The sequence below is a fragment of the Canis aureus genome, chromosome 24, assembly GCF_053574225.1.
Source record: "Canis aureus isolate CA01 chromosome 24, VMU_Caureus_v.1.0, whole genome shotgun sequence".
NCBI classification, from domain to species: domain Eukaryota; kingdom Metazoa; phylum Chordata; class Mammalia; order Carnivora; family Canidae; genus Canis; species Canis aureus.
This window is the reverse complement of record NC_135634.1, coordinates 49,770,117-49,780,483: the sequence shown is the minus strand read 5'-3', so window position 1 is coordinate 49,780,483 and position 10,367 is coordinate 49,770,117. Positions and strand designations below refer to the sequence as shown.

Sequence of the window (10,367 nt, the reverse complement as noted above, 5' to 3'; positions counted from 1 at the left end):
CCAGTGTTACGCAGCAGGAAGCGAGGCTTAGCTGGGGGAATGGACGGGTGCACAAAGGTACCGTCCTCTAGAGTAGCGTGTCTCCGGCAGGGCCTCCCAGAACAAGGGGACCCAAGGCCTCTGGAGTGCTGGATGTCCCGGGACTCACACCCGGATGCCCTGTATGCAAAGCACACAGTCTCCGGTCTGAGCAGTCAGGCTGCCATTCGGAACAGCCTCTGAAGTCCAGCTTCCCGTGTAGGATTGGGCGTTCTGTTGGCCCTGTGCTGGGCTGGTGTCGCTCTTCGCCAGGACACTTGAAAGAAGGACCCTTCTGGCAAAGATGTTCAAAAATGCATAACTAGCCTGTTGATGAGGATAATATTTCTCAAGACCTAGTATAAAACAGGTCATGTGATCACTGTAATCGTATGTTAGGAAGGCAGCTCTTGGGCCTCGGGTCGGTGTCTGCCTCAGGATGATGTAAGTTTCTAAAACCTTGCCTGGGAAGCGGCAGTTTGGTAACGCTCCCCGGCCCCCACCCAGCGCGCGCCTTATCGCCCCTCAGCTCCGCGGAGCCCGTGTCCCCACCACAAGTGCCCCGGGAACCTTTTGAGCACACCCTTCCCCAGAGAGTGTGGCGGGCCAGGCTCCATCCCTGATGCTGCCGTAAGGTGTGGCCCCCACGAAGAGGGGACCCAGCATCCCAGAGCCGGGACACAGGACGGTTGATTCGGTCAGCATCTCCCCCCAGCAAACCAGATGCCAGTGTGCCTCACGCACCCCTAGTTCCCAGAGCTGAGAGCGGCTTAGTGCAGAGGCTTCCCTGGCGGTCCAGGGGCCCCCCTGGGGCTGAAGGCCACCCTCCACCTCCCTCCCCAAGTTCACTGCTTGCCGTCCTCAGTGGGCCTGGCCGAAATGATTAAGATCCATTATTTCAAGATCTGCTGTTTGTTTTTATAACTCTGTATAGTCACACAGCACAAGAATTCTCCAGTCCTTGAGCCATCTCGTCGAGTTATATATATATAAATACATTCCACCCGGCAATATTATACGATAAATACTGGAACAGATTGTGCTGTAACACGCTTAGGTTGAGAAAAGGAAAGATGTGTGGCTTTTTCAAGGGTAAAAGAGAACTTCTCTGAAGTATCTGTGCCCGCTGGGTGCAGAGTGAAATCCAGAGAAGGGTGTGGCCCGGCAGCCCTTATCAGAGTGCGAGGGGAGGCAGGACACAGGCCAGCGCTTCCTGGTAGGGTGGGTACGAGCCCTACTGAGAATCGCACTGGGCCTGCCAAGGGCACCCTGTGGCTGTTCTACGTGTAGGGCGCCCAGGGCCGCCTGGCCGGAAGGACTGGGTTCTCAGCGGGGAGGGAAGCTGCGGGCGCTGGGGGTCCCTCAGACCTGGCTGGGTCACCTGTTCCTCCTGAGGCCAGCTGGACAGTCCAGGTGACTGCAGCCATTGCCCTCTCTCCAGGCCTGGACACCTGTCAGACCAGCCTGGCCCCCAGGGCACCCCGTGGTACCTGGTCCCCACAGCCATGGTGTGCAAGGCTGCCGTGTTTGGGGAAGGGGTGGGAGCAGCTTCCTCTGCAGGGGGTGAGGGGCCTTACACCTTGGAAGGAACCTGCTGTAGATGGATGCCCGTGTCTCCTCACAGCCGCCCCCTATCCCCCAGGTCCCGTCACTGCGAGAGCAGCACAGTGGACTCAGGACCCAGCTTCCTCAGCATCATCTCCCATCTGTCCCCTCTCCACCTGAGCTCAGGGCCTCGTGTCTCCCCCAGTGGGGAAGATGCAGAGCTGGCTGGACTCTGTGGGGCCTGGGGTGGGCAGCGGGAGCTCTTGGCTCCCAGGAAGCCTCTGCTTTATCTGTTCAGATGGGTGGGCAGGGCCTGCTCGTCTCTGATCTGCAAAGATATTCTAGATCTTTCCTTTGGTGGGTGGATCCCCACAGTGAGTCAGAGCCTCGGAGGGGATGGGAAGAGGGACCACTCTAGGACAGGCTTGGGGAGGGGGGTGGGCTCTGAAAAGGCCATCTGTGAGGTGAACTTAGGAGTTATCTTGAGCATGTTAATCCTCACCATCCCCCCATAAGCCCCTTTCTAGTGTTGCTCTGGTTCCTGAGGCTGCTGTGCCAAGGGGCCGTGAGACTCCAGTCCTGTGGTCACTGCAAGAGGTCCAGGCCAAAGGCACCCTGGGGGAAGGGTGGGTGGGGACCGGGACCCCCACCCTATGGGGCGTCCGGGCAAGTGACCAGCCTCTCCCCTCCTGCTGGCGTGCTGGTGCCCACAACACTAAAAACGATGGGAAGGATGGGGCTGGGCCAAGGCAGAGGCAGAGGCTGGCTGGGCAGGTGCCCTGCAGGCCAGAGGGGAGCCGGCCCGCAGCCAGGAACAGAGCAAGTACTCCTGGCGCCGAGCCCCACCAGAGACGTGTGCCGAGGGACAGCCCAACGGGGCTCTTCTCCTTTTGGAAGACGCCATCCTGCAATTGCTCCTGTTCTGGGACAGTTTGCACGTCCCCTCTCTGGGCTGCGGTGGTTGGCTGTCTCCGGCTGAAGTGCAGTGGCCACGGTGGGCAGTTCCAGTGGGCCGCCTCCTGCATGTGGCCTCCGCCACTCCGCACTGCCCCCACTTCTGTTGGCCGCGAGAGGAAGGGCCTGGCCTGGCCGCTCACACGCCGAGGAGGACAGCGCTGAAGTGGGAGCCACTGCGCACCGTGAGTGGGGAGCCACTGGCGTTGTCTAGGAACACGGAGGTGTACTGTCCTGTCTGTGGAGAGGGTCGGGGTCGGCCTGGGGCCCGCGGCTGCGGCCCGCGGCTGAGCAGACCACTGCCCCAGGCCCGCTCCGGTTCAGAGCCCCAACAGCTGCTCTGCTGCACGGGGTGGGACCCGTCAGTTCTCCAAAGCGCTGAGGGTGGCCCTTCCCCACAAGCTGGCCACCAGCCGCCGAGCGGAGCCGTCGCGGGCTGGTCCCCGGGCCTGCTCCCGGCGTGGTCCACGCACCTGCGGTGTCCCGTTCCCCGAGAGCTCCCAGAAATGCAGAATCCCACCCACCTTCTGCATCTCAGGGCCTCCGGTGGACCACGTGGCACCCAGGAGTGCCCGGGACCAGACCCCTGGACGCCTCCCGGCAGCCTGGCTCCAGTTCCGCGGGTGAACTACCTAAACTTTCTGCGCCTTCATTCCCTTATTTGGAAGCACTGTACGCCAACCGTACTTGAACGATGAACTTTTTTTTAGAAGAAGCGAACAGAGGAAAACTGGTACTACTGACCTTAAAACGCCATGATAACTAAGATCATTTACGTAAAGAGCTTAGAGCGGGGCCCGGCATACTGTTATTTAAGGGCCAGCTGTGATTCAGGACGGCTGCCCTTGAGTGTTTTTCTTTTTTAATCCCACCTTCACATCAGTTTCTCCATCACTTGCCAGAAGCCCCACACCCCCACCCCACCCCATGCCAGAAAGAGACTGTCGGGTAGGGTTCTGTGCAGAGAGGATGCCTCCTACTTCCCATAGCCTCAACAGGCCCAGGGTGTCAGGACCCCAGCCCGAGGGTGCGGAACCGACCCCAGTTCCCTCCGGCCCCCATCCCAACGCGGAGCCCTGTCCTCTGTGGGATGATCGGCAGGTCTGAAGACCACTGACAGCAGCAGAGCAACTGCTGGCGGGAAGACAGGCCCAGGGCTTGGGGGAAGGGACCTGGAAGTGGCCCTGCTCTGCCCAAACCGGCGACCTTGCCCAGGCCTGGAGTCTGAGTCTGCTCCCAGAGATCCTCCTCCCTTCCTGCTCACCCCACAGCCAAGCCTGCCCCACGCACCTGCAGGTACAGAACGCCATTTACCGAGATGGTGAAGAGCTCACTGCTGCTCTCCAGGCCCATGACAGCCTCCAGGGAGCTGCGGCCAAAACAGCGCATCAGCCCACACCCCCTGAGACCCCACCAACCTCACCCACAAATCACCCCAGCAACCAACAGCGGCCCAGCTAGGTGCAGTGGTAACAGCTGTCCTGGCCAGGTCTTCTGGTGGAGAGTGGCATCTGAACTCCCCTAGAGGAGTCGGGACAGCCTCCACAGGGCCAAAGGGGTTCTGGGGGTGCCCGGAAAAGCAAGGCTGGGCCCAGGCCAGGGGCTGAAAAGTCCTGGATCTGCTGGAAACCAGACACAGGCTGGTGCAGCTGGAGTGGGGCCGGGTGGCAGCAGTTGACGCTAAGAAGTGGGCTCAAGCCAATCTGTGGAAGCCTTCCAAAGCAGCGTAAGAAGTTCTGAACTTCGTTCCCTTCTACAGCTGTGGTGGGGCGCCTGCCCTGTGCCTGGGCTCTTGGGGGGGGGGGTGCTGGGGGTTCAGGGGAGCAGCCCCCAAGCTCCTGCCCTGTGCCTGGGCTCTGGGGGGGTGCTGGGGGTTCAGGGAGCAGCCCCTGCCCTCGGGCCCCAGATGCAAGGAAAGTTCACCGGCAGGAGAGGGCAGGGCGGTGGGCAGCACAGTGTGGGGGAGCAGCCCCCTGTGCCCTGCGGGGAGCTCCCGCTGCTGGGGACACAGGCGGACTGGGAGGCCTTCCCGGAGCCAGGGGTGGGGCTCGGTAGGGGTCGACATGGAGGGTGGGGGCGAGTCTGGTGCCGGGGTCCCCGCCCCCCGCGCCCACTCACGCGTTTTGCTGGCACCGGGACTGGATGCAGATGAGCAGGCGCAGGCGGTCCCGGGGACGCGGCGGACCCCGCCTGGGCTGCTCGGCGAGCGCTGCGGGGAGGGGGGCGGTCACGGGCGAGCCTGGGGGTGCCGCGCCCCGCCCGCCCCCGCCCCCGCCCCCGCCCAGGGCCTCACCCGCGTGCAGCGTGGCAGCGAGTGCGTAGAAGCCGGCGACGGGCGCCGTGTACTGGCCGCTGGTCAGGTTCAGGCCGGGGCCGCGGCGGAAGGCGCCCTCGGCGTCGGGCTGCGGGGCGCGCGGGGGTCAGCGGGGGGGGGTCAGCGGGGGGGAGGGTCAGCCCGGGGGGCGTCAGTCCAGGTGGGGGGAGGTCAGGGGGAGGTCACCGGGGGGGGGGTCAGCCGCTCCTCTTGCCCTTGGCGCTCTGACCACCGGGGGGCGTCGGTCCAGGTGGGGGGAGGTCAGGGGGGGTCAGCCCGGGGGGGGGTCAGCGGGGAGGGCCGCCCGCCCCGCGCCCCGACTCACCAGGTAGTAGCCGCCCAGCTCATGCAGCGCCCGCCGCTCCACCGACGCGTCCCGCCGCAGGCGACCGTGGAAGGCGGCCTCGACGCGCGGAGCCCGCGGGCCCGGGGCCAGGGGTGCAGCCAGCAGCGCCAGCACGCCCGCCGCCCCCGCCGCCCCCGCCCCCGCCCCAGCCTCCGCCTCGTCGTCCTCCCGGGCGGTGGCCGCGTCCGCGTCCTCGGCGGGGCCGCGCGTGCAGGGCTCGGGGGCCGGGCGCTCCCGCTGCCGCACGGCTCCTGGCACAGAGCGAGCAGTGGCCCCTCGCACCCCCAGTGCCCTCCCCCGCCTCCCCGCACCTGCCCCTTGCCGGGAACCCAACCTGCCGAGTGCTGGCAGCCCCCTCCGCCGGGATCCGGGGATCCGCGGACACCCCCTGCGCCGCAGGGCCCGTGGGAACAGCGTCCCGAGCCCGCAGCCGCTCCTCTTGCCCTTGGCGCTCTGACCACCGGGAAGCTCGGTGCCCGGGGCCGCCTCACCCCGCCGGGCTCCCCAGCTTCCCCCGGCGCTGCTCCTGCCACACTACTGTCCCCGCAGCGCCATCGGCAGCCCTGGCCGCCCCGCAAGGCAGCTGGAGGCTGGAATAAGTTTAAGTGAAGGGTGCGCCGAACTGAAGAGGGAAAAGGCTCTAATTCCCATAATGAAGTGAGCCCTGGTGAGTACAGTGACCACCACTCGGCAGCGGGCCGCCTGCAGGGCCACCTCCGGCCACGACAGCCCTCACCGCAGCCTGGGCTGCACCTGTGCTGCCCGGGACTCTACCCTTCCTGCCTCCCATGGGGCTCTGGGCCAGCGGCTGACACCTGCTGTAGGAACAGGCAGGGACACAGGGGAACTCGTGTCACCTGGGGTGAGCCTCAGATCCCCATATGGTTTGTGATCAGAGGACCACTTTGCAAGGTGAAGGACCTCTGATCCTCCCTGACGGTCCTCACTCAGTGGGGGTGGGGTCCAGGTGTCCTGGCCTTGCCCGGGCCCACCTGAGTCCCAGGGGCATGGGCGCTGGTCCCCAAGCACCCACTGAACACTGAGTGGCCAAGTCCAGCTTCCTCTGCAGAGCCTCCTCCTTGCGCCGCTCCTGCCCACCCCGCCTCTGACCCTCGGCCTCACCTGCGCGGGCTGTGGGACTATCTAGCCACCCCGGCTCCTCCCGGACACCGTCCCGGCCCACTCACGCAGGCGGTGTGTGCGCCCGCCCCCTACCTTTCAGCAGCAGCTGGAACTCCTTCAGCAGCACCTCCCGGGGAATGATGGGGCCAGGGGGGCCTTGGGGCCCAGGGGGGCCTGGGGGCCCCGGCAGGCCAAGCTGAAAAGGAACCTCAGCAGGCTCAGAGGACGTCTGAGCAGGTAGGCGGGGGACCGCTGGGACCTCTCCACGAGTTCTCACCACTCAGGCAGGCAGGAGGGGATCCTGCTTTGACCTGGGGGTGAAGGTCAGCCTCCCGGCCTCCGACTCCCCTGAGAAGGCAGTGAGGCTGCGCTTTGGAAGCCGTGGGCTCTGAGTGTGAAGACGGGGATTGTGGGGCCTCTGGGGGTGGGGCCCCAAGAACCGCAAATGGGGACACAGAGGGGTTCCTGGGTGGAGGGAGAGGGGGACACTGCCGGTCAGCCAACAGCAAGTGAGTCCCCTGCAGGGGAGAGCACCCTGACTTAGCTTGGGGTGGGGCCAGGTGGTTCCAAGGGGTGACAGGGAGGCGAGGCCACAGTGACAGCCCGGCAGCCCACCCACCTCAGGCCCAGAGCCCAGCACCCCAGCACTGGGGTAGACCCGGGACAGGGCAATGCCAGTCCTGGGTGGGTAGAGAAGCCCAAACCCAGTGTGAGTGACACGGCCCTGGCCCAGAGCCCCCCACCCCTGGGGACAAGGAAGGGGCAGACATCAGGAGCTGGTGGCAGGTTTCGGGCTAGCTGAACGACAGTGGGGACCCCACAGCCTCCAGGGCCCCTGAGGCTCCCCACCTCCCCAGGCAGACGGTGTGTTGCTCTAGCCCAGCTGCAATCCCCGGCTTGGTCCCGGACTCCCCTCCCAGGTCAGCCCAGGCCCCCCTCGCTAGGATGCAGAGGGAAGAGAAGGGGGTAGCTAATGGGGCTGTCACCTCACAGCTCTCTAGGGGTGCGGGGAAAATGTAGGAACAACTGTCAAACTCAGGGTCGTCTGGTCCCCCAGCCTGGCACTTTCCGTGCTCTCTGACCCCAGGCCAAGGGGGAGGGTCCGTCCTCACTGGCCATGCTCAGGGTGCTCCCGCGGAGCTGGTGCAGGGTGCTCGGGGGTGATGGTGGCAGGCTGGGGGCGCCGGGGGGCCCGCAGGTGGAGGCCCCTCGCTTGTCCCCGGAGACGCACACGCACACGCTGCTGGGGGCTCTTGTGCTCACCTTCAGCTTCCTGGCCTTGCCTCTCCCTCCCCTCTTGCCGTTGACGCCTTTGTCACTCTGCCTGATGAAGAGCATCCAGGCGTCCCTGGGGTCGAAGTTGCGCGTCCCGTCGGTGGCAGGCTCCTGGAACACAGCCGGCCCTCGGGTCGGTTCCCCTCCCCCGCTGGGTGCCCGCCACGCAGATGGAGCTTTGCAGGCCGTCGGGGCGCAGGACGGGCCTCGGGCCCTTGTCCTGGTCCACGGCGGCGCCCTCCAAGCTGGCACAGCCCCCCGGCCGGCCCGTGCTTCCCTCCCTCCTGGCACACGGAGGACGACGACCAGGCCACACGACAGCCTGGGCACTGTGCGAGAAGACGACTTCCTGGCGCTTTGTGGGGTGCAGGAAGGTGGGTGCGGAGCCTGGTAGCAGGTGGGAGCCCTGCCCCCGCTGGGCCCCCAGCCCCCTCTCCCTGGGACAATGACCGAGAGGATGGGACCACAGACTCACGAGTGCAGGGGAGGGGGCGGTGAGACCACGAGGGCCCGTGCGGCCCATTTTGGCCCTCGGGGCGGCTGCAGCTTGCAGGTCGAGGCGGTTAGAGGCCCGGAGGCTCAAGGCCCCTGCACGGGGTGCCACACCACCCGGCTCCCTCAGGCCTCCTAAACAACGGCAGTGATGATTCTAGAAATATCCATTGCCCTGCATGCAGCATTCTGACCAGTCCTGGCTCCGAGGAAGATTCCAGGATGTGCCTTGCAGGGAGAGGCCATGGCCCATGAGGCAGTGGGCCTCAGGCGTTCTGGGCTCCGGGCAAGGAGGGCTCAGGTGAGGCCACGAGCAGCAGTGCAGGTGGCGATGGAAGGAGCCCAGGGTTTTGGAGGCGGCCAGGACCCTTGGTCAGCGCCCGAGCCAGTGGTCTCCCGGCCGCCCTGCGGGACCGGCGTGCCACGGTGGGGAGGCGGGGCCCTCCCTGTTGGAGGAGCCTGGGGCTGCACAGAGAGAGGCCTCAGGGTGCCCAGGGCCTCCCCACTGCCAGGTGCGGCCCTGCTCGCCGCTCACCGAGGACACAGGACTGGATTGCACCTTCCGGCCCCGCTCTGCCTTCCGTGGGAACACACGCCAGGAGCATCCCACACAGGCCGGAGCGGCGTGCCCGGCTGACCCTGCCAGTGGGGCCGGTGGATCCCAGCTGGACTCAGACCCCAGGTTGGTGCGGGGGTGGAGGGGCGGTGCGTGGAAACAGGTGGAGCCCTGTCAGCCTGGGGCCCCAGGAGACAGGCCTGTGGCAGTGTGGGTGGGTGTTGGGCAGCTGCCCTGGGCACCCCCGCCCCGCCGAGGTCTCCAGCCTTGAGGGGCTCTCAGAAAGGAGGTGGGGAGCCCCTGCCACCACGTTGTCCCCCAGAGAGAGACCATGGCCAGAACCCCTCCCAGAAGCACAGGGGGCCCCCTGCTTCCTGGTGACCATGTCCTGACATCTGGCCGCCCTCCTCCAGAAGGTGTGGCCAATTGTCTGGGTGGGGTTGCCTTCCCTGGCTTCCAGGGGTGGGGGGCACGACTTGGGGAGTCTCCCTGAGGGGACGCCCCTGCCGCCCTCACCCTCATCAGAGGAGGTGTCCAGGTGTCAGCGGAAGCCCAGCGGGGGCCTGCACTTGGCACTGCCTGCAAGCTCTCGGGGACCCGCTGAACCAGACCGTCTCCCCGAGGGCCCTGTCCCCTCTGGGTCTGCAAGGCCTGCCCACACCGGGGCCCCTCTGAAGCGCCCCCAACGTCCCCACCTGACCACTCTGCCCTGCCCTCAAAGGAAGAACGGGACGGGGATCCCTGGGTGGCGCAGCGGTTTGGCGCCTGCCTTTGGCCCAGGGCGCGATCCTGGAGACCCGGGATCGAATCCCATGTTGGGCTCCCAGTGCACGGAGCCTGCTTCTCCCTCTGCCTGTGTCTCTGCCTCTCTCTCTCTCTCTCTGTGACTATCATAAATAAATAAAAAAAAAAAAAAAAAGGAAGAACGGGACGCAGCTGAAGATCACCCCTCCAAGGTCAGAAGTCACACGTCCCTGGGGCCCCGCACAGGCCCCCGCGCTCCCGGACCCAGAGGGAGGCTCTCTGGGGGTCTGTTTTCCCGGGAGAACTTCACCTAATAGGTTCGGGGAAGGGTGGGCCCTAATTTGCTGCGCCTTTACAAGCCGTGCTTCCCAATCTCCCGAGAATGCAGCTAAGTGGGCTTTCCTGCCGGGCCCCTTCCTTCCTGCGCCCATCAGAGGGCCCCAGGTGCAGGCTGCGGGGCGGGTCCCGGGCCCAGGCGGCGGCCGCGGCGTCTTACCGGCGGCCCGGAGGGCGGCCCCGCGAGGCTGTGCCCGGGGCCTGCGGGCGGCTGGTTCGCGTTCCCGGGGCGCGGCTCTCGGCGGGCGCGGCGGGGCTCCGGGGCAGGGGAGCCGAGGCCCGGGGCGGCGGCGGCCAGCAGGGCGGCCCAGGCGAGCAGCAGGCGGGCCCCGGCGGGGCGGCGGGCGCGGGCCATGCGGGCGGCGGGCGCGGGATGCGGGGCGCGGGGCGCGGGCGCGGGGCGGGCGTGGGAGCCGCTGGGCTCCCTCCGCGCCTTATAACGCGCTCGAATCCCCCGCCTCGCCCGCCGCCGCTCGGCCCCGCGCCCCCTGGCGGCCCCGGTGCGCGCTCGCGGTCGCTGGGCGGGGTGTGCGCGGGGGCGGGGGGGGGACGTGTCCGCCTCTGCCCGTGTGCGCGCGTGTGTGCGCTCGTGCAAACGTGTCTGCCTCTGTGCGCGTGTGCGCTCGTGCAAACGTGTCCGCCTCTGCCCGTGTGCGTGTGTGCCC

General features: G+C 66.7%; 1 protein-coding gene and 2 long non-coding RNA genes across 3 annotated transcripts; 2 read left to right on the top strand and 1 right to left on the bottom strand.

The window, feature by feature from the left end:
- Positions 1 to 911: 911 nt before the first annotated feature.
- On the bottom strand, positions 912 to 10,057 carry ERFE (erythroferrone). The gene is made up of 8 exons (XM_077869434.1): positions 9,863 to 10,057; positions 7,563 to 7,685; positions 6,393 to 6,495; positions 5,157 to 5,428; positions 4,811 to 4,919; positions 4,636 to 4,726; positions 3,808 to 3,886; positions 912 to 2,755 (listed from the first exon to the last, which is right to left on the bottom strand). The coding sequence occupies exons 1-8, from the start codon at positions 10,055 to 10,057 to the stop codon at positions 2,657 to 2,659; spliced, it is 1,071 nt and encodes a 356-aa protein (XP_077725560.1). The 3' UTR covers positions 912 to 2,656.
- Positions 2,190 to 3,312, top strand: LOC144296319 (uncharacterized). The gene is made up of 2 exons (XR_013363480.1): positions 2,190 to 2,702; positions 3,056 to 3,312. It is a non-coding gene; the product is annotated as an uncharacterized LOC144296319 (long non-coding RNA).
- On the top strand, positions 5,490 to 9,350 carry LOC144296318 (uncharacterized). Its single transcript, XR_013363479.1, has 3 exons — positions 5,490 to 8,367; positions 8,579 to 8,748; positions 9,148 to 9,350. It is a non-coding gene; the product is annotated as an uncharacterized LOC144296318 (long non-coding RNA).
- Positions 10,058 to 10,367: the final 310 nt, after the last annotated feature.

Coding starts and splice junctions, on each gene's coding strand:
- ERFE (XM_077869434.1), bottom strand. CDS start 10,057: ATGGCCCGCGCCCGCCGCCCCGCCGGGGCCCGCCTGCTGCTCGCCTGG. Junction 7,686..9,862: donor GGCCGCCCTCCGGGCCGCCG/GTAAGACGCCGC, acceptor GCTGTGTTCCAG/GAGCCTGCCACCGACGGGAC. Junction 4,920..5,156: donor AGCTGGGCGGCTACTACCTG/GTGAGTCGGGGC, acceptor CGCGCCCCGCAG/CCCGACGCCGAGGGCGCCTT.